At 47.3% G+C, this 23,363-nt stretch overlaps 1 protein-coding gene across 1 annotated transcript in view; it reads left to right on the top strand.

Moving 5' to 3' along the window:
* Window positions 1–22,455, top strand: part of LMX1A (LIM homeobox transcription factor 1 alpha) — a 143,782-nt gene extending 121,327 nt beyond the window's left edge. The window contains exons 4-8 of the mRNA XM_024741976.1: window positions 13,539–13,711; window positions 16,648–16,725; window positions 18,136–18,205; window positions 20,151–20,321; window positions 22,295–22,455. Coding sequence (XP_024597744.1) covers window positions 13,539–13,711; window positions 16,648–16,725; window positions 18,136–18,205; window positions 20,151–20,321; window positions 22,295–22,455 — 653 coding nt within the window. The remainder of the gene's footprint in view (window positions 1–13,538; window positions 13,712–16,647; window positions 16,726–18,135; window positions 18,206–20,150; window positions 20,322–22,294) is intronic.
* The last annotated feature ends 908 nt before the right edge of the window (window positions 22,456–23,363 follow it).

The raw sequence follows: 23,363 nt of genomic DNA, 5'->3' as shown, positions 1-23,363 counted from the left end.
CTCTGCTCTCTCTCTTGTGTCTAGAATATCCTTGCCTCTTCCTCTTTTATTTTAAATTTATTTTTGTTAAATCCAGCCTATTCTTTCCACAGTCTTCTTGAGTAATCCCACCCTGATCCCCAGTGACCGCATTTGCTGCCCCTCCACTGAATTCTGCCCAGCATCACACTCTGATGGGGAATTCTCCCCATCAAAACACTTCTCCTGCTGCTTTGTAAATGCCTGCTCACCTGCTGTCTCCTCCACTAGCCTGTACATTCTTTGAGCCAGGACTCCGTCTTGTTCATGGATGTATGCTAAGTACTTTGCAAAGTAAATATTTTAAAAATAGAGAGTAGAATGCTGGTTACCAGAGGCTGGGTGGTGGGGGATTTGGGGAGATATCATTTAAGGGTACAAACTGGGAACTAGTAGATAAATAAATCCTGGAGATGGAATGCACAGCATAGTGATTATAGACAACAATACTGTATCATAAACTTCAGAGTTGCTCACAGACTACATCTTGTTTCCACCACAAAAAAAGAAACGATAATTATGCAACATGATAGAGGTGTCAGCAATGCTACGGTGGTACTCATATCTTTGTGCGCCTTAAATTTACACAGTGTTGTACGTCAATTATATTTCAATTAAAAATGTTTTTAATTAAAAATTTTAGGTGAATGCATAAATGATGGAAGTATTAGGATCCCCCTGTCTACTGAAAAATATTTATTCCTTAAAATAAAGAATCTATGAAACTAAGAACTCTTCTTCACTGAGAGGATAAAATTCAGCTTTGCATAAAGAGTTTGATCCATGCACGACTTCTTAGGTGCACATTCATTCTGTAGAACAAGATGTGTGATATAAAGAGGAGCTATATTAGCTTAGAGCCTGATAGCAAGGTTAAGCTGCAGCTGCTGTTACAGCCCATTAGCCACCTACATTTTCCCGAAGCTCAGCTGTGTCTGTAATGGTAGGGTATTTCCACATTGTCAAGCTTCCTGATAACCTCTTGCCCCGGCTCTCACTGGCATCAGTAGAGATGAAACAGCTGACTGCAAGGGAAGACTCATTTTAAGACGTGGTCTAGGACACTAAGCTAAATGGACACATCTGATGACATCCGTGTTTTTGTGAGCAGTGCATAGCTTTGAATCGTTTGGGTGAGGCAAGCAGAAGGGCCGCCTGGCCCTTTGTTTCAATCCTGGAAGAGGCGATCCTAAATAGAGGGGAAGAGAGCAACTCCATATGAGGGTGAGGGAGAGCTGAATCACCCCCCTGAGTCCTTTTAGGGGCTCACTGCTCTCTTACCAACTTAGGTGTCCCTGGCTTTGGTGTTTAGTGGCCGTGACACTTGACAAAGAGGCAGATCTGACCCCATGCTTGGTAGGGTACTTCAAGACGACGCATACCAAGGGCTGTCCCTGCTCATTGTCAACCTTAAGTCACTGCACACTCAACCCCACCTTTCCTCTATGTGCACCATTATTACTTTTTAAATTTGTTTTAGTGAGATCGATTAAGTTTAACTCTCTTAGCAAGTTTCAGTTATAAAATACTGTGTTATTAACTCTAGTCACCATGTTATATGTTAGATCCTCAAACCTTATTCGTCTGGAAGTTTCTACCCTTTTACCGGGCTCACCCTATTTCCCCCACTCCCAGCCCCTTGGCAACCACTTTTCTACTCCCTATTTGAATATCTCGTCGTTCTTAATGTTGCCAACTCATTTAACAACTTAAAAGCAAAAATACTTTGAGGGCCAACACTGTCAAGGCCGAAGTAGTTAGTTTGCAACTTCTGGTTTACACTCACACACCATTAGTTTTAAAGAGGGAAACATTTTTAATCATAATTTTATTCTCGCCTAATTATCAAAACTGGCAGGAATTACTCTGAAGATTTGGGGTAATTGAAAAGATTTGAAGGCCTCCGTTAGCTGAAAGTAAGAATGTGTTATGATTGCCAGACCTCCCTGTGTATGCGTGCAAGGGTAGGGGTAGGGGTAAGGAGGAATGTTCTAGATCAGTGATTTTCAAAGTGTGATTCCTGGACCAGCAGTACCAGCATCACCTGGGAAATCATTAGAAATGAAAAGTCACAGACTCCATCCCAGACCTACTGAATCAGAGACTCTGGGTGTGGAGCCAGCAGTCTGTGTCTAACCAGCCCTCCAGGTGATTCTGAGGTGTGCTCAGATTTGAGAACCAAGTTTAGACTTGAATTCCAGTGGTCTTAGGTTCAGAATAACAGTATTCTTCCTCCCATCCTCATTTCAACAGTAAACTCCATACTTTACAAGTAATGACAGGATCGCAAAGAAGAGTTTTTAGGGTTAGAAATTCAAGGCTGGGGCTTCCCTGGTGGCGCAGTGGTTGAGAATCTGCCTGCTAATGCAGGGGACACGGGTTCGAGCCCTGGTTTGGGAGGATCCCACATGCCACGGAGCAACTAGGCCCGTGAGCCACAACTACTGAGCCTGCGCGTCTGGAGCCTGTGCTCCGCAACAAGAGAGGCCGCGATAGTGAGAGGCCCGCGCACCGCCGTGAAGAGTGGCCCCCGCTTGCCACAGCTAGAGAAAGCCCTGGCACAGAAACGAAGACCCAACACAGCCATAAATAAATAAATAAACTCCTACCTCCAACATCTTCTTTAAAAAGAAAAAAAAAAAAAGAAAAGAAATTCAAGGCTAACTAATTACACGAAGCATTTGTGATGGTGCTATCAGCAATGATTTCATCAATATCAAAACCATCTTGGGACACACAACTTCACTTACGGTAACAGCCATAACTACTCCGCAGATTGTCCTAATGGAGTTCACTGCACACAGTTATACTCAGTTGATAGTTAATTTAGGGAAAGCTCTTCCTGTGATAAATAAATATTTGTTTTCCTCACCCAGTCTGTGTTCTTTCCCGTGAAGAATCACAGCTATGGAAATGTCTGTTGAAGCTCTCTCAGTTAGGAAAGGCAGCCCAGCTGGAAGGGGCTGAGGGCCTCCTGCCCTAGGGCCCCATCCTTCCCACAGTTGTCCTTGGAGACTGTGCCTTCCGGTCCCCTAAGGAATGGCTGGAGGACAAATTGCATGGTACCTGCCCCACAGCCTTGTCCTCCCTCTGTCCCATTTCCATTTTCTTTTCTTTAGTTTCCTTCCTTCCCCTTTCTATCCTTCGTTATTGTATTTTGGGTTTTTCTTTTTCATGGCTCACTTTCCTGTTCTCCTTGTGGAAGCATAACTGGATGGGTACTGATGAAACTGGGCCATCAGTGGAATCAATATCAACATGAAAGAGAAATACAGATTGTAGTTTAAGGGAAGTAAATTTCATTCCAGCTGAGCCCCAAGTATGGAAGTAGCTTGTAATTCTATAATAATTTCTGTAACCACTGGAAGTTGGTTGGCATTGACAAATCTGTGAAAAATGGAAACACAGGAAAGATTCTGCAGCATGCCTGTTAGTGCTGTGAATCACTTCATTCTGTATTAACTGGACACCAACTACTAAAACTATTAATCTCCTGAGTGTTCAGCGTGGTGTTGTATGTGGGGGATACAAAGATGATTTAGATTTGATCTTTGTTTTCTAGAAGCTTATTCTGATTATTTTTTCAAACAATCTTAGCACTTGTAATATTGTTTTTGGCTAAAATAGTTGGAGAATAATGTAAGGCAACATATAAAATTGTCTTCTAATTTGCATATACTTGAGTAATGAAAACAGTGGAGGTAGACAGACACGTGCTCCAGGTATGTGGAAAGGGAAGAAATTGACATGGGAAGGAGTTGAGGGAGGCTTCAGGAGAAGATAGATTTGGATCTTCTTGGTGGTACAGAATTATGGAACCGAAAGAAGCTTCTCCCACTGCCCGCAGTCATTATTTGGCACATTGCTCGATTTTATTTTATTAGCATTTAACATTGTTAAAGAATGAATTATGTGTTGCTTTATTCCTTGTCTCTCTTCTCCCGCTAGAGGCAGGAGAGCAGAGGCTGTCTGGACCTTGTTCACTCCTTATCCTGTGTCTAGAAAGGTGCCTGTACGTAGTAGGCACACTCATGATGTAGTTGTTGAATGACAGGAGTTCCGTATGAGGAGTGTGAGTTTCATAGTCAGTGGAAACATACAGTAAGTTCATGAGCACTCAAGAGGCATAATGAAAATAAAAATATTTTAAAATCTTACATTTTTATGCTATTTTACAAAATTTTTTCAAAGTGCTTTTACTTACTCCTGCTATTGGGTTCATAATCCTATCAGGGTAGCTTGGCAGATCTTTATTCCCCTGATTTTGCAAATTAGGAAGGTGGGGTTCAGAGAGGTTAGGTCATTTGCTTTAGGTCACACAGCAGGTGAGTGAGTGTTGGACATAAGAACAGAGGCTAGGTGTCTGACTTCACTTTTCCCTTCTCTTTTGAGCCTATCAGCAGTTTGTGGAATGGTCTAGAGTCTGAAGGCACAGACCTGGCTGAGTATGGGCCTCGGCTGCCATTCCAAACCAGCAGAGGGCCTGCAGAACCAGGACGTCTCCACCAAGGGGGCAGGCATTCAGATCAGCTGTGGTCCTCTGGGCAAATTCTCTCTGTGGTCAAGTCCAAGGTGAATTTGTCCAGGGAGGACTCACTTCTGTGATAACATTTAGAATGTGAGCCAATTCACCCCAGCTCCGCAGTAACCTAGAGCAGGGGGTCCCCAAGCCCCAGGCCATCCACCCCCACCCCGTCCGTGGAAAAGTTGTCTTCCACGAAAGTGGTCCCTGATGCCAAAAAGGCTGGGGACTGCTGCTGACCTAGAAGATTGTTCGTTTGGGTCTTTTTTACTTTGGAAAGATAATTAACCCTTTGTCTCCCATCCCAGATATTTTTATCCTCCTGAAGACTAGTGATTAATGCAGCAAAATTGGACTATTCCAAAGAGATATGGTATTGATCCACTTAAGTCGGTTCGTAAATCGGAGCAAACACACTCCAACCTCATTAATATGAACCGAATATAATGTCATGCATGTCACACCCATGCCTAGTGAACCGTCGGGCTGGCGGATTAATGAGCTTTTATTGAGCCTGAGAGCAGAGCCCCGAACACCTGATTCATCTTGTTATGAGCTTCCCGGTCTCCTTCTCTGGGGCTGGCTGAATCCAAACGAACAAGTTATGGTTTTTATTTAGTATATGCATCCCTGCTTGATTGGAATACAGTGATGTAGGTGTAGAGGTGTCTTCTGATATCTCGATTACCAGGATTTCCAGTATATGACAAAGCTATGCATAGGTGCTTTGAGCATGTACACCTCTGCTTATCAGTTTGGGTTGCACGTGGCCACGTTTTCATTGAGAAGGGGAGGAGAAAGAGACGGAAAAACTGAGAGGAAAAGATGCAGAGTGTGTGTGTCTGTGTAGAAGCGGGGAGGGAGTGAGGCAGGGTAGATGCCAGCACAAATCCTTTTTGAATGCGAAAAGACCCCAAACTGATGCAAATCCACAGTAATTCCACCAGTCAGTACCAATACTGTCTCTTTTCCCTACAAACCTCCCAGGCACAAGGTTTCCCTTTCAGGAGCACCAGCCAGCTGAGAAAAGCAAAAGGAGAGGGGTCCAGGCTGTGGCAGGCGCCAGCACTCCCAGAGTGGAGACCCAGCTCCCCTCGGGGGGCTGCCTGGATGTCGGAGCTGGATGCCCTTGCTCTGACCTGCCTTCCCCTCCCTCTGCCTGGCACAGGAGTCTCCATCCACAGTGGGCATCGCTGAACAAAGGTGTCTTTCTTGGGACCCTTTACCCACAGCCTGACTCAGGAGAGCAGCTCGGCTTCTGTCTGCCCTGCTCTTGAAATGCCAGTGCCCTGTCCCTGAGTGGGGTCGCAGTGGCAGGGGGTGCCTGGGGAGGGTGGGTAGGAGTGGGGGGAACCTGGATTTAAACTAAGCTCTGTCCCTTTTGGACTGAAAAGAATGGCTTTTCCAGCAGGAGCGTGAGTGGACGATCCATACCCCTCAGAAAGCCTTCCCTTTTCTTTCCTCGCTCTTTAATAACAGTGATGCTGCCTGCAGTTGGGCCTCACCTGATGTTCTGCAAGTCACAGGTACCCTTGGATCTTCAGATCCAGCAACCCCAGAGGCAGCTTAGGCAGGAGAGGGGAAGTGGGAGTGGAAGATGGAGCATCCCATCTGTGTGCCCTTGGGCAAAATATCACCCACCTCCCTGGGGCCTGGTTGACTCATCTCTCATCTGTAGTAAAAAAAAAAAAAAAAGGGGGGGGGTTGGATAATAACACATTTCCTGCCTCCTACTGTTCGAATAGAAACAATGAAATAATGCAATTGTAAAGTGAAGCCCAGTCAACTATTAGCTAACGGAAAGGGCTTTTTATTTCATCTTGTAGATGAAGAAATTGAGTCTCAGAAATGTGAGGAATTTCATTTAGGGGTATACAGCTTAGTAGCAAAATTAGAACTAGGGTCCAAGTCGCGTATTTCATGGCTAAAGTTACTTTCCACCACTCCATATGTTCTTTGGATATAAAGAGTGATCTTTTCGTGGTCTTTGGCAAGCTAGCATCTAGATTGCCTCCACTCTTGGGCTGGGACGTGCACAGGTGACTGTCATTTGCTTTTGCCTGATTTGCTGGTTAAAAAGCCTGTTTCTCTGCTCCCTGTAGGAGTGTCTCAGGCCTGGGCTTGGAAGCAGACAAGCTGTGCGTGAAACCTGGCCATCCCACCTAGGCCCTGTGTGTTGGGGGAGGTTCCTGAAACTCTCTGAGACTGTGTTTATTCCTTAGGTAGGAGAGGAGTTCCGCCAGTGCCTGGCCATGCTGTGTTGCCATGGAGATGAGATGACATGTTTACCCTGGACACGGGGCCTGGCACACAACTGGTGCTTGGGATGTAGGCATTTGCTTCTTCTTTTTCAGGGCGCTTGTCTAGTGCTGAGACCTGAGAGACTCCCTCACCCTAGTCTGGTGGCCTGGTGGTGTCACCCACACATGGACACAGCAGTCTAGCCGCTGGTGTCTGTGCTTTCCCGGTCCACGGTGCCCTGCGCTCTGGGTCCACAATTTTCCTGTGTGGCTCCAGCCACAGAACTCCCCCCATGTCTCACCATTGCTAACAACATCGGCTCTGGAACATCAGGACCCCTGGAGTAAGCTCCACGTGGCCTCTCCACCCTGCATTTCTTCTCCCCTCAGAAGTGCACCCTCTGCCAGGGCCTTGAGGTGTCCCTCATGCCCATTCTCTCCCCTTTTCTCCAGTTCAAGGCTGAGCCATTCTCAGAACCCCTGCCCTCTCCCCTCTGCTTTTCCAGATCCACGCCTCCCTCCTCCCTTGCATTTAGGCTCCTGCCTTTATTAGCTCCTCTGGCACTTTGACACCTCTCTTTCCTATATGCCTACATTTTTAAATTGAAGTATAGTTGATTTACAATGTTGTGTTAGTTTCAGGTGTATAGCAAAGTGATTCAGTGTTATTGAATATATAGTTCTTTGTGCCATATAGTAAGACCTTGTTGTTTATCTCTTTTATACATAGTAGTGTGTATCTGCTAATCCCTAACTCCTCATTTATCCCTTCCCCCCTTTCCCCATCTATATATACCGTGCCTAAAGAGCATAACCGAATACTATTTTATATTTATTGTTTCACACGTGCTAACTCTAACACAGTTTTCTGTTCCTTGAGAGCAAGGGGTCATCTCAGATCTCACTCGTCCCCTTGCGATGCAGTGCAGGGTGCTGAGTACCTAACGACATGCAAGGTACTATTGGATGTACCTCATCTATTGGATAAGCCTCACTTCCCGGGTCAAGGTCTTGCTCCCATGCCGTTAGATGTTCTCTCTGGACCTAAAACGCCCTCTCTGTCCTTTCCTGCCTGGCAACTTCTGTTCGTTGTCTGTCATTCACTTTCACCTCCAGTGACACCTGTACTGTGTCACCTTCCCAGTCCCCTCCTCCAAGTCCTCTAAGCAGAGCTATTATTTTGGCATTGTATCCTTCTCCCCTATTAATCTGGGATCTGTGAGAACAGAGGGCAAGTCTTAATCATCTCTGTAGCCCAGAACTGTCCTTGTTCAGTGCGTGATACACGAGCCCACGATAAATGCTTACTGAGCGGATGATTACGCGAACAAGGTGCAAGGCAAATCTTTTCCGGGAACTTGATTTGGGTCTGAGTTGAGACCTCCTTGAAGAACTCTGTGTGAGGCAGTTTCAAAACAGTAGCTGCAGGGACTTTGCTATTCTAGGGAACTTTACCTACTGCCTCTTGAATGTGAAATGCTGCCTTGCATCCAGAGTTATGTTCCGGGAGAATGGAATTCTGATCCATTCAGTGCAGGGCAGCGACTGAAATAGTTTCCTACATATTCTATCTTCATAAATTCCTCCCTTACTTCTTTCCCTCCCCCCTCCACCCACCACAAGTCCCAGACCCTTCCTCTTACTCCCCCGGCCTGAAGGACATTTATGAGGCCCATCACGTGGGAAGCATGTGAGGCCTGTTCCTGCCTCTCCCTCCCCTAGCATGAGGGTCTCTGGCCCTCCTCCTTCACCGTCGCCTCCTGGGCCAAGCTCTGATATCTCTTGCCCTGTTTATGAGCTGTTGGGATTTTTCCAACAACCTGAAATGAATCTGTGAGGCCCCACAGGTAGTACAGCCTGTCTCGGGGCCATAAACCATGGCTGGGTCTTTCATCTGCCATTGCTTATGTCATAAATGAGTGGGGGGACCAGGCAAGCGGGAAGCAACAGCCCCCGAGCCATTCCAGATTTTTTTTTTTTACAAGAGATGGGAAAGAAAGGCCCTGAGAAACATGTTCCAACTTTGTGCCAAGCAAATTCATTTCACCCTGGTAGGCTGTGCGTGGAGACTTAATCTCTGGACTTCCCCTCTAGGAGTCAGATTTATGCTGCGTTTGTGTCTAAATGGCCTCCAGGGATGCTGACATTTGTTGCTCGAGACAGCAAGTGGTGTTCCTTTCATCTCCGCTGAGGGGTGTCAGCTTAAATTATGAGGGATCGCTCTGGCCTGCATCTGGGTGTGGGAGCCTCTGGCAATGCCGAGGGGCTGCCCCTCCTTCTGCTTCCGAGATGTCTCTGCTGTTGGAAGGTTTTTCTGCATCTCCTGCTCTCCAGTACTCCTGCTGGCCCTGGGAGAAATCTCCTGGCTCGTTTAGAACTTTCCTTTCTCTTGGACAAATCAGTAAGTGTATATTTCAGGCACTGCCTGCTTTCACAGAGAAGTTGGCATCAGAGTCAGGCAGCCCTGCCCCTGCCGAACGAGGAGATGGGAGCCTCCATGAACAGTCTGGCAGTTCCCCGAGGGAGTCAGAGGGCACTGCTATGCTCGTAATATTTACAACCCGGCAGACCGAAGCTGGGTGACGGTTAGCGATGGTCTGCATTCCCCTTGGCAGCTGGGTCGTGACATCTGTCTGCACTTTGGGAAATGCCCAAAGGCCCTCCATTCCTCTATCTTCAGAGTTTCTCTTGCTCAGATCTGCCAGGACACCTGAAATTCCATAGTGGTGACTGTTTGGTTGGAGGCTTTCCATGTGTATGTGTTATTGACTGTGGGAGAGGACACTTCAGACCCTGCTAATCCCTGACTCAGTGTAACAGATGAGCAGTGCTTCCTGCCCCAGAGTCAGAGCGTGAAAGCCCGGAACACAGGATATGTAAGTTTCGATGGAGAACGGGTCAGGAGAGGTCTAGGGCAGGGGCCAGCAAACTATGGTATGCAGGCCAAATCCGGCCTGGTGCCTGCTTTTGAAATATAGTTTTACTGGAGCCCAGCCATGCCTATTCGTCCTGTCTGCGGCTGCTTTCGTACTACAGTGGCAGAGAGTTGAGTGGTTGCACTAGAGGCCATAAGGCCTGCAAAGAGTAAAATATTTTACTCTCTGGCCTTTTACAAAACAAGTTTGTAGATGCCTGGTCTAGAGCATCTAGTGCTTCTTGGAAGGCAAAACGGGGCCCTTAGCAGACAGAAGAGAGAGATATTGAACAGCAAAAAGGAGGAATCAGAAGAAGAAAATGCACCCCAAAAAACGATAAAAACACTCCAGAGACAAATCTTAATCTCGTCCTCCCTCTGCTCCCACTTCTGCCCCTCCCTCTTCTTCTGAAAACAAATGTTTTCGTCTCTTCTCACAGGGATGTAGAGAGAATGAATGAGCAGTCGCCTGTGATGCTCTTTACATCCTCCAAAAATGGGCACCAAGGGCTGCCCTAGGAGATGGCTCTTTCCCCCACTGCTCCTTTCTGCTGTTCTAGGATGGGATAGCAGGTCTTAGGGAATGTGCATGTATCTTAGGCTGGGGTAAATCCAGAGACAGTACGAAGACATCAGGGACCTCAACCATCCACTTCTAGGGCTCCGACCAAACTTCAGCAATCACATCTTCCTTCTGGAACCAGCCCCCCGACTACCACCCCCCACCACTTCTTTCCCACAAGCACTCACACACACACTTTCTATAAAACCAACTCTTAGTGTGAGCTAGGGCCATGTCTGCAAAGAGAGAGGAATGAACGCTTGTAGTGTAAAACCTTAACTCCAACCCCCATCAATGTGCAACTGTTAATAACAGAAAACATGGGTCTCAGATTAAGGTCCCTTCTTTTGAAATGATGATGATTTAATAAACATCTATCACACTCTAGACAGTGCTGAACCCTTTCCATGCATCATCTGATGTAATTCCAACAACACTGTTACTTTCTCCGATGAGAAAAGTGAGTCTTGGGGATTTGTTCAGAATCACACATCATAACCGGCAAGGCCAGAATTGAAATCCGAGTCAGTATGGCTCCAGAGCCCATGCTGTGGACACTGTGCCATCTTGCTTTCCTGAATGTCGTCAACATATATCAGCCATTACCATGGAATCCACATTATTTTAGATTTTGCATTTTCATTAGTTACATCATCCTAGTCATCAATATACATTTGCATCAAGCTATGTGACTGTAAAAGAATCAGACTGACCCCGTGAGATGTTTGCAAATACTATTTCAAGGACAAAACTGGTATAAGACAAGTGGTTTCTGAAGATGATACAGTTGCACTTTGTTTTTTGCGGTACGCGGGCCTCTCACCGTGTGGCCTCTCCCGTTGCGGAGCACAGGCTCCGGACGCGCAGGCTCAGAAGCCATGGCTCACGGACCCAGCCGCTCCGCGGTATGTGGGATCTTCCCGGACCGGGGCACGAACCCGCGTCCCCTGCATCGGCAGGCGGGCTCTCAACCACTGCGCCACCAGGGAAGCCCACAATTGCATTTTAAAGTAAATTCTGTGCTTTGGACTTCTCACTTATTTGTTCTAGACTCAGTTCCTTGTAATCACCTGCCTTGCAGGAGATCTACACAATCCTTGGCGTGGGGTGTCAGCCACGTTTCCTCAGAAATATTACTGAAGGCATCACCAGTACCAGAGGAGCATCCTTTTGACCCCAGAGAATCCACCAACAGAGAGAATTACTGAGGTCACTAAAGACTGGGCTCTGGGGTGGGGGGTGGGGGGTTCTCTGAGCAGCATGAGGTAGGGCCCAGCAAGGATGAATCTGTGTAGTCAATGGCCTCCTTTTTTCTCCCTTTCTTCTCTCGTGGGGTCTTCTTAGTTCCCTAAGGCTTTTAGTTCTTACATGCTTATTTTTTCCTTGCCATTCTGAAAACCTCCTTCTAGAAAGATCCTAATTCCATCAAGGAAAGAGCAGCCTAAGAATTGAAGATGCCAGAGTGGCCACTCCTTGTCATGAGGATTCTTCTTTTATCTCTTCTTCATTCATCTTGTGGGTTTTTTCGTCTGTACTCTCAAGGGGAGTGAGGCAGAGGGGAAAAAACATCCTTCCCACAACATCTAATAAGAGCCTCCTCTGTGCCTCTGTGTTAGTTGCTTTGCACTCAGCAGCACTACTCCTATGCCACCCCCTGGTGGGTATTCTTGTCTCCAGTGCAGGCTCAGTGCAGGATGTCCCTTGCACAGGATTGTACTTAAGGGACAGAGCTGGCTGGAGACCTAGGTCTGCCTATGTCAGACCCTGTTCAATTATATTGCAAGGCTTGTGCCCTCAAGGAACTCAGAGGTTCGTCTTCCTTCACGTTCAAATTGTATGCCTAAAAGTTCATAGAGAAAAGAATCTTAGCCATTGTTTTTTCAGATAAAACAAGGTTTTTTGTCTCTGGTAGAGCCAAAAATTAGAACTCAACTAAAGTCTAAACTAAAACATTATATGCAAAGAGCATCTTTCCAGAGGAGGGCGGGATGAAGAACAAGGATGCGTAGCTCGCACACGGTGGGTCACCTCATCTTGGATTTCTTTTTTTTGCGGTACGCGGGCCTCTCACTGTTGTGGCCTCTCCCGCTGCGGAGCACAGGCTCCGGCTGCACAGGCTCAGCGGCCGTGGCTCACGGGCCCAGCCGCTCCGCGGCATGTGGGATCTTCCCGGACCGGGGCACGAACCCGTGTCCCCTGCATCGGCAGGCGGACTCTCAACCACAGCGCCACCAGGGAAGCCCATCTTGGATTTCTTGAAGTGTCCAGAAGGGGATCAGAATCAGGGGACTGGAGCTGGGGAAGCTCTTGGGACGAAGGTTTTTACTGGAGGAAAGAGGGCAGCTGAGCTCTGTAAAGACCCAGAGAGAAATGAGGGTCTCATTAGGGTAATGTGGGCACACAACTGCCTATGACTTTTAATGCTGAAGGTAGTAAGGAGTCTCTCTCACATGGGTATTTCCCAGATCCTAGAAGCGTCTTCTTAGGAGTGTGACGTCTGTGGGATACAAGAGGCAGCCTGGGAAAGAATGTCATATATACTGAAGGCTTTATTTCCTTCAAGTTACTGCTTGTATTGATCACTGCTTATAGAGTTGAAATAATTCACGTAAATATAGATAAATACAGTTACTTTAATAGAGAGTTATTTATCTTATAGACAGGCAGTTTTGACTAACTGTCTGTGTTATCTGTACCTGCACGTAGTCTAATGTTGGTCTTCTGTGGCCTTTTAAACAGTATTGTTTTCTACATCCTGGCAGTGGCTAGAATTTCAGACGTAGTATCTAAGAAGTTATATATAACTTATCCAGGTCTAGAGTTGAAAAATGACATTTAAGAAATATTAACCACCAACACTTACTGGGCATTTATTATATGCTAAGCAGCCTTCTGAGTGCCTTCTTGATAAACTCACTTAATCCTCACAACAACCCCAATGAAGTAGGTACTCCTATATCTCAATTTTGCAGATAAGGAAATTGAGCCATAGAGAGTTAAGTCACTTGCCCAAGGTCACACAACTAGTAAACGTGGAGCTAGGAGAGCCTCCCGAGAGAAAGTCCTGAGCTGTGATGGTGGACTTCCTGGTTCCTGTCTCCACGTTTTAGAAGTTTTTCCTTAGCCCTTCCTGGGGGCTTTGGGATCAGTATCACACAGGGTGTTGCATTCATGTCTTAAGTCATCCTTGGAACGTGGACCCAAGTGTCTTGTTATGGAATAACAGACAACTCCAGGAAGTGGCCTTAAGGGACTCAACACGTGGTTTTCTGCTTCTTTCAGGCAAAAGTGATGATGAAGAAAGTCTTTGCAAGTCAGCCCATGGGGCAGGGAAAGGAGCCGCTGAGGATGGCAAGGACCATAAGCGCCCTAAACGTCCCAGAACCATCTTGACAACCCAACAGAGGAGAGCATTCAAGGCCTCATTTGAAGTATCCTCCAAGCCGTGCAGGAAGGTATGGTTGTGGGGAGGGGGGAAGAAGGGAGGAAAGGGGACGAGGCCCCTCTTCTCTGTGTGCACCCTGGACTCCTCTGGGGTGTCCCTGGGCACCTGGGGGTCAGGGTGGGAGATGCTGTTCAGACAGAGTCTGGGCATGTGTCCTTGAGCCCCGTTGGAGACTCCAGGGATCACTGCAGCTGTGGCCGGGGTCATGGTAGAATCTCCCTGTGCTTTGGGGTATGCATACCCACTCCAACTGGCTACTTGCTCATACCTTTCATTTCATGGAGACCAATGGGGAGAATAACAATAAGAGGTTCCAGTTGGGATATAGATCAAAATGTTACAGCACAGTAAAAATACGGTGGCTTGTAGCGTGTATCCTTTCTCGGTCCAGTTTGTTCTGCTTGAGGTGGTGATTTTGACATTCATCCATGTTGTGGTTCATCCATTTTTGTTGTTGCACAGTATTCCACAGATATACCATGGGCTGTTTGACCATTCACCTGTTGATGGGCATGTGAGTTGTTTCCAGCTCGGGGCTGTTACAGATAGGGCTGCTGTGAACAGTTATGTAAAACAAAATAATAATAATACAGTGACTTAATGAGATAGGAGTTTATGTCTTTCTTACATCACAGTCCAGAGATAAGCAATCCAAGACTGGCCGAGAAGCTCTGTTATCCGTCACATGGGTCCAAGGGGCTGCTTCAGGTGTCACCATTTTTTCCAGCCACCATGGTGGAGAAAGAGAAAGTCGGGGCAAGCAGCTGCTCTTTTAGGGACGTACCCTGGGATTTTTTGCATCACTTTCACTCATGTGTGTTGGCTAGGGTTTAATCCTGAGGTTGTACCTCTTGCAAGGGGACTTGGGAAATGAGTCTATCTGGGCGTCCATGTGCCTTGCTAAAACTTGGGGATAACATTGCTAAGAGGAGGAAGGAGAGAATGGATATTGGAGACAATTAGTAGTCTCTGCCACAAATAGCTGTGTCCGCTTATTAAGTACCCACCATTTATGGACTCCCTGCCGTATGCTGGGTACTGTCTTTTATGCAATAAAAATAAGAAAAGAAAGCTTTCTTGAAATTGACATTGAATTGAAATTCATAGAAGAAAGACATTTTAAATTTCTTAGCATCCGTCCGTAGCATCCCATCCCTTAGCATGCCTCCCTCTCTGTATGAGTCGGCTTTTGCTGCAATAACAAACAAAATCTTAGCGGCTCCCAGCAAACATTTATTTCCTGCCCCTGGGCTGTGGGTTGGCTGTGACCCAGCTGGGCTCAGGTTCAGGCCTGCCCCACCGGTCTCTCATTAAAGAGTCCAGGGCAGTGGCCACCTGGGGCACACGGGTCTCATGACGACGGCAGAAAGCAAGAGGCCAAGTCACACTGGGCAGTCCCACTGAATGGCTCTCCTTGAATATCACCAACTTCACATCCACCTACATTCCATGGGCCAAAGCAAGTCATGTGGCTAAGCCACTGTGAGTACAGGGGGAGGCATACACCCCTCCATGGAGGAGGGGCGGGAAGGATGGATATTTGCTGAACGATAGATAATACAGTCTCTCACCACTTCTGCCTTTTGAAAAAAGTTCTCCCACCCGCAGAAGACTTCCTTTCCCTGCCCTCACTGCCCTCTAAGCTCTGGGAGAAGAGCTGGTAGAAAGTTGCAACAGCCCCAAGGTAGACCTGCGCAAGGACCAGTTCCCACTTCCTCATTGGTTTACTTGTTCTACATGTACTGGACTCCTAGCCTCTGTATGTCCTGTGCCCAGTGCTTGTTCCTGGGCAGCGTCTAGGCCACCAGAGGGGAGGAGATGTGTACACTGGAACACTGGGGAGAAAGCTCTGAGGACCAGAACAGAGGGGCAGCCAGGAGCTGCCGGAAGAGAAAGGTCGCCTCTGTCTGGGGAATCAGGCAAGGCTTTGTGGAACAGGTGGGTTTTGAGCTGGGCCTCTGAAGGATGGATAGGGTTTCAGCAGGTGGACATGGGCCCCTGGGCATACTGCTGTTTCAGTTGGTGTTGCAGAAGGATGCGCCTGTAAAATCTTCTCTAATTATCCTGCTTCTCCTAAGCCTCAGCCCCAGTGGCATGATAAAGATGAGCACTTCCCAAGGCCTCCAGCTTGCTCTACTTCTGTGTTTATTCAAGGAGCTCCTACCATCTCATCTCCTCAGAATCTAACCAAGAGGGGGCAGTGTCTCTCAGGACCACTCTTGGGAAATCTGTGCTTCTGCCCCCTCCCCTTCTAGCCACTTTGCCAGCCCCTCACCAAATACCTGTATAGAGGGCAGATGTTGAAACACGACTCTTCATAATAGGGACCCTGATTGTCCTGTCTCTTCACAGTCCCAGTACATGTGGCTGCATCAGCGCTGTCTCTCTTGCTCTGTCGGATCCTAGATGGCTCTTGTCTTACTTCCTTCGGGCAGGGCTCACAGTGAATATGAATATTCATGAAACACCCAAAGTGACCTAAAGCTATGAGGGACAAAACCAAAAATTTAAGTCAGTGAATTTAGACAGGAGAAGAGAGCAAGAGAGAACCATTTGTTTTTGCAAAGTCATTTTCACCCTCAGTTCTCCTTAAGTAGGTTAATGCATATGCCTGGCATACAGCTAAAAACACAGCAATAGATTTTGCTAATATCTAAGAACCACCTGAAGGCCTAGTTTCCAGAGGAAGAGAAACCCAGGAGCAACTCTTGGAATGCTCATCAAAATCAATGCTTATTCTTCTCTTCGTTTACCTGGGTAAGGACCTTCTCTCCGCCTGAAGGAGAGCAATGTTCTTGTGTTTGGGATTTTGCTGAACACTGAACACTCACCAGCTCCTATGGAAGATGCAGCCTGTTGGCCTCCCCGTGCACCACGTAGGGAATGTTCTGCTTTCTACTCTGAGATGCCAATGTTTCTATATTTCTAACGTTCCATTTTTTCAAGGTGAGGGAGACTCTGGCTGCAGAGACAGGGCTGAGCGTCCGTGTCGTTCAGGTGTGGTTCCAGAACCAGAGAGCTAAGGTAATCTGCTTCTTACTTCTGTCTCTGTGGGGCCGGTTTCCTGAAACAATAGTAGGACATTGTTTTTGCCAGCAGGTTTTCTAACCTCAACTCATTGGATAGAATAGTTCTCTTGATTCAGAAATGTTGTGCTCAGCAGTCATTTCAGCTATAGCAGCCCTGCAGAAGGGGGAGAGACGGGGCAGTTGTTTTAGTGAGATGGCCTTTATTTTCCTAGTGGCTGTGACTGTGAATCTGGACAGCCATCTGCATGAAGAAATGCCTTTCTGTGTCTTTTGGTAAAAGCAGGTTCTTTAATTCCCATTCATTTAACACAGATACCAGAGTTCCTTTGAAGTTTCAGAGGGAAACCTACGTAGCACCCACATGATAGGTCTAAGACAACATTATGGCACATGGAATGGATGCCCTGACTCACCTTTCCCAGTGCCCCACCCTTCCCTGATATAGGCCCAAACCATCCTGTTGTCTGCTGGATCCTACCAAGGTCTGCATCCCCCTGCCATGGTCTTTTACTTATTTTAGACCTTTACTTATTTATTTTCCTACCTGTGTACATGCATGAGTTAGTGGTCCAGTTCTCTACAGCCCTGATCTTTAGTGGGTGAAATGATTGGTTAAGATATCATTTCCGTCACTGAATTCCTCACACCAGGGCTGCTGGTGTGTAGTCCACGGTCCTTTCTATGAGAGGATTTCATGGTTCAGTAGGTTTGAGAGGACCTATAGCCTATGGATTCATAAGCAGAGAGCATATTTGAAGGTCTGAGAAAACTCACAGTAAAGAATTTTTTTTAAAAATCTAGTTTTCCCTGCACACACACACACACACACACACACTCACTGAAAATGTATGCTAATGTCTCATGGAACCCTAATGTTCCACAGAACACACTTTGAGAAACATTGGGTTACAATGTTCCTTCTGGGAAGTCTGTGTGTTAACAGGGTGCTTTGGGAGTCACGCTCCTTACCTAGAGGCGTGCATCTCCTGGTAGGAGTCTCTGCCACAAGGGCCAGCAGATAGGGGACTAGGGGGACCAGCCTCATCCCAAATCATACCCTGTCAGCAGGCCCTTGCTGCACATCTAAGCTGGGCTGAAGACCCTACATCCCCTCACATAAAACTGTCACAACATAAGCACTGAGAGGAAATCCCTCTTCCTGCTAAGACCAGCCACACTGTTGCTTCCCAGCCAGCTGTCTTTCCATGGCTGCGGTGTAAAAAGCCCTCAGCAACCATGCATCGGGCGGGCTCCAGGCGCTGTTCCTGAAGTGTGGCTCCTTTCCTGAGTAAAAGCAGGGGAAGGGGTCCCTCTGCTTTACCCACGAGCCATTTCCCCCTGGCCTAGCCGCAGGAACCTGCTGCAGGCCCCCTGACTTCTAATCCTGTGGTCCTCCCCTCATCAGATGAAGAAGCTGGCCCGGCGGCAGCAGCAGCAACAGCAAGATCAACAGAACACCCAGAGGCTGAGTTCCGGTAAGCTGGAGCCTCTCCCGGCCAGGCCTCTCCCGCCAGGCGCCTCCAACCACCCAGCCCTCGGAGTGACATTTCTGAGCTCCGTGAAGCCCAGTCCACACCTGCTTGGGAGATGGGACCTTCCAGGGAGGACCAAACCATCAGAACTGTGAGAGGGTTCTGCAGGTCCAGAACTGCGGATTGGAGGTGGCCCTGCCCTCATGCAAAGCCCCTTTGCCCGGGCCCTGCTGCAGTGTCAGGGCACTGTGTCAGGCCTACCTACAGGGTCAAAGACAAGCCCACTTTCTCATCCCGCGTGGCCCTCCTCCTTCCAGGCAACCATGGTCCTAGCCCAATGAGAGATGGAACTGGGGCTGGAACCTGTCTCTCTGATTCCGAGTTACGCTCGGCCACGCTGCCTTAACTCACACTTACCTCCATGTACCTTCATTTGTTGTTGTTTTTAATAGGGGTGGTGTAGGGACTGGGGAGGGTGTGAAGAGGGACGGGTTGTGGGACCCTTCAAGGAAGTTAAAAGAAAAAAAGCAAGGATAACTATATTAGAACAATGTCATTCTTAAAGGGATATGCGCTGCCCCCTCCCCATCTCAGCTGTCCAGCAGAGTTTCCTGAGTGGTCTCTTTGTACCCTAGAGCAAGGATTCTCACCCTTTAACATGCTCCTAAATCACCTGGTATTTGGTAATGTGTAGATTCTGATTCTTAAGGTCTTGGTGGGCCCAGAGAGTCTGCATTTTTAACAAGCTCTCATTGCTGCCAGCCTTGGACCACACTTGGAAGGCCGTGGAATGTGACATTGGTTGTCTGGCCTCTAAACAGAGCCCCTTGTCCTTGCATGGACCTTACCTGTGTTTGATACCTGGGCTAGGCTCCAACGAGAATTTGACTCTTGCAGTCAAGAGTTCTTTTTGCTTTTGACCTTCTAGACCAAACAGTATCTTAATGGCAAGATAGATGCTCTGGGAGAGAAGTGAAGCAAGGGCACGGGCCCTGGGGCAGGGTGGAGCCGTGAGCTGGTCGGAAGACCTGAATTTGCCCCAGTTCCACCTCCCAATGCTGGGAAATCTGGGACCTGTCTTTCTGTCTCTTTGCACCTCAGGCTCGCATCCCTAGGGTAGGGTAATGGGGCCTGCTAGTCCCATCACACAGCGCTGTGTGCCTCAGAGAGGGTCACAGGTGTCAGAGGGCTTTAGGAGGAGCCATGTAAGTTGACCCCATGTAGGTCAACACGGTCAAAGGGAGGAGAACTCATCAAGGCATTATGAGAACACAAACTCCTAGTGCTTGGAACTTTGAAAAATTCTATGGGAAGCTCCTAGGGTAGACTTAAGAAGGTGGCAGATTGAGTCCCTGAGAGTTAATGGCACTGCGTTCAGAGAACCACAGCAGGATGTGGAGGCAGCAACGGAGTCCTCCTTTTCTGATAAAATTCTGTACACGAGTGTAGCAAGTTGTCATTCCAAAGCACGTACACACAATCTCATGGAGTCTTTGTATCAGCTCCACGAGGTCCGCTGGGCCAGTGTCGTGAACCCCACTTGACGGACGGACTCCTAGTGGGGTAATGCTGGAAGGATCTTTAGATGCATCCACTCCATTGGCTGCCATGCCTGTGTGTAGCATCAAACGCCTTTGTTTTAATGATGGAGTTCAAGGAAGCTCTCCAAGTACAACACCCGCCATGCCTATACTTCAGGGCAATCCCTGATGGCCCTTGGTAGGGCACAGACTGGGAACCACTGATGTCACCTCGACCCTTCTGTTCTATAAATGAGGAAACCAAGATCCAGGAAGTAAAATGATGTAGCCATGGTCACACAACTTGTGTGGTCACAAGCCAGTGGGGCATGTGAAGTTCAGAGCTTGTTCTGTGGCCCTCCCTCCCTCCCAGCGTGTGATGCTGGGCTGCACATGGAAAATCATCTGTCTTCTTCTTTGTCCCACAGCTCAGACAAATGGTGGCGGGAGCGCTGGGATGGAAGGGATCATGAACCCCTACACCGCTCTGCCCACCCCACAGCAGCTCCTGGCCATCGAGCAGAGCGTCTACAGCTCAGATCCCTTCCGACAGGGTCTCACCCCACCCCAGATGCCTGGAGACCACATGCACCCCTATGGTAAGAGGGACTCAAGCCGCGCAGGGACCTCACACAACTTGCTTGCGTGAATTGTTCGTCCCCTCCCAGACACCTCTACACAGTTCCTAGATGCTCATTAAAGTTCCAAAGCAGAAGAAGTGTCCCACAAAATACTGCTAGAATCACCTAACTGATGGCTCCAGAAGAAAGACCAGCATACATACACATTAGTCATGCTTCCATTTATTCTCCTTTTCAAAGCTTCTTTTTTTGTTGTTTTCCAAAGCTTCTTATTTGTTAGTTTGAATAGGAGGTTGTGTTTTCATTGTAGACCTGTTTGTTGGGATTGAACTTCCCAAGTCTTTCATTTCATGCCAGGTACCACACTTACATGTTCATAAGCATTGTCAGCAGTGATATAGGCAGAGGCCTTAATTATGCGAACTCTCACATAAGAAAAAAATATATTGAAAAGCACAGAAAACAGATGTTTGAATTGGACTCTCCTATTACGGATACTAGTCGGTGTTCTGATGTAATTCCTGAAACATAAACTGACTTGTGAAGTGAAAAGTATCTCCTCCCATTCTCACCCCAGCCAAAACGGAGCTGCTTTAAACGCAGGGAATGGGGACAGCTGAGACTCCCCCATTTTCCCAGTTTGCTGCTTAAGCTGATGTATAGAAGCTGGGGCCTGGGCACCCTGATGGGATGGGCAAGCTCTGGAGTGGAAGGCTGAAGTTCAATCTCAGTGCCAAACATAGGCCACTACATTTTTATACAGAGAAGGTAAGTGGCCTATGTAATAACATTCATCTGTACTGTGAAACCTGCAGTTGTTAACCCTGATAGCTAAAAGTAACGTTTTATTCCGCAAGCCTTCAAAACATTAGTATCAGAGATAAATGCCTCAGTGCACAGATTATCAACTTCTTTTTTGCCTTCATTAAAAAAAATTATTTATAATGTTAAAATCAGCCCTATCTTCCCATGTGATGCATTCAGCAAACACTTATTAAGATCCAGCCATGTGCAGGAACGTCATTGACCAACCTCATTCATTCATACACACATAGATATATATATGCATGCTCCAGTGACCGCCATTCTCTTTGCTCCCTTAGAAGACTCATGTAAGGTCTATACCTGTCTTCACCACTATGCAAAAACAGGGCAAATGACTTTTTGGGTTTTTTTGCAAATTCTTACATTTTCAGAGTCCTAGGGGTCTTGTTACATAAAGGACTCCTGTGATGAATCCTTCAGTAAAATGAATAAGTAAAGCCACATGACAATTTTTATAAACTGCAGTTTTCATCTTTCCCATTTACTTGAAGTAGAGGTGAAATGTACATCCTCAAGGTTCCGGTCACAGTGGTCCCCCAGCTGTTGTTCAGTTTGCCCTCCTGTTTTTTGTTTTTTGTTTTTTTTTTTTTGGTCAAAGATGGAAATTAGTTGAGTCTGGGCACCTAACCTCCCTTTCCTTTGCAGTACAAATCTGGGGAAACAGCCGGCACTCAGTATACTTGTGCTATCTGAAAGGACAGGTGTTATCACCGGAGGTTTTGTGGGCATCATTCTCAGAGCTGATGTTTGTTTTCTCACCATCCCTCCTTCAAGAGCCAGTTTTGTGGCCAAGGTCCTCCAGAAGCCCTTGCCCCTGTCTCTCCAGCCTGTGGTGCTATGTCTTGCCCACTCCCCACCCTCACTGTCTAGACATTCTGACATTTTGCTTACGCCGCACTCAGTTTAGCACTTTGTTATATCCTAGTTCATATTATTTTCAGTTGTAGACGTGAGCCCCCCTAAGGAGATCTTTTGTGGACAGGGATTATGCCCGCTCCTACTCTTCTATGTAGCTCTACCCTCCCCCACCCCCTCCCCGGCACCCAGTAGAAAGCGCCCCCTGGGGGACGTGCTCAGACCACGCTGGCTGAATTCTGCTGAATGTCCCAGCGCTGAATGAGTCCCTCCTTCCAGACCCTCATGCCAGTGTTTCCTCTCCATTTCAGGTGCTGAGCCCCTTTTCCACGACCTGGATAGTGATGACACCTCTCTCAGTAACCTGGGTGACTGCTTCCTAGCAACCTCAGAGGCCGGGCCCCTGCAGTCCAGAGTGGGAAACCCCATTGACCACCTGTACTCCATGCAGAATTCTTACTTCACCTCTTGAGTTCACCCCTCGAGTTCTCCGGCTAGGCTCCCATTCTGGAACAACCGCATTACATGAGGGGTCAGCTGGCTTTAGGATGGGGAGGCAGGGAAGAGGTGGGTTGGGGAGGGAGTTTTGTCCGGGATGCTGTTGTATAATGATATGGTGTAGCTCGGCATTTCCAAAGACTGAATACATTACGGATTGCATAGTTTAATGTTTCTAGTAAGAGTCTTAGTGTTAGGTATGAAGATGTGTTTATCATTAAGGACAGGGATTTTAAATATAGGCATTTTCATGCAAACTAGATACCTAGAGACCCCTAACAACTTCCCGCCATTTTGGGGGAAGCTCTTTTCAAGAGGTGCATATGTCTACCCATCCACACACCCACAGACAGACAGACAGACAGACAGGTAGATAGATGTGTGCGTGAGTGTGTAACCTTTCATACTTTATCATCAAAGTTTATTCCTAATTATAACAGACACCAACTGTACAGCAAAAAGTAACTTTATTTTCAGTGTGAACTATATTTAAGGAAATGCTTGATGCACTTAAGTTATAAAATGAGATAATTTACTTTTATAAACTTTATTTTGAGTTTGAAGAGACTTGTAGGCAGGGCAGAGAGCACTGCTCCACCGAGGTCCCGTAGCTTTGAGTGCTTGAGTTCATTCTGTTTTCAGAGAGTGTCACTGAGGTCTGGAGAGCAGCTCTGTGTGGCTGACAGTATTCACTGGTGGAGTCTGGACTTGCGCTGTTTGAGGTGGAGTCACTGGGCTTGGGCGGGACAGAACAATCCCTGATCATGTCCTTAGAAAATTTAAAGCCTAGATTCTTCGGCTTTCTTTGAAATTCAGACGTGTGGCTGATGGGCAGCGCTGGGAAAGTCACTTCTGCTCTTGAACTTCACCATCTGCAAGTGT

The sequence above is a fragment of the Neophocaena asiaeorientalis genome, unplaced genomic scaffold, assembly GCF_003031525.2.
Source record: "Neophocaena asiaeorientalis asiaeorientalis breed wild unplaced genomic scaffold, Neophocaena_asiaeorientalis_V1.1 scaffold283, whole genome shotgun sequence".
Classification (NCBI taxonomy): Eukaryota; Metazoa; Chordata; class Mammalia; order Artiodactyla; family Phocoenidae; genus Neophocaena; species Neophocaena asiaeorientalis.
The sequence above is the reverse complement of the archived record's forward strand: the minus strand, read 5'-3'. Positions and strand labels throughout refer to the sequence as shown.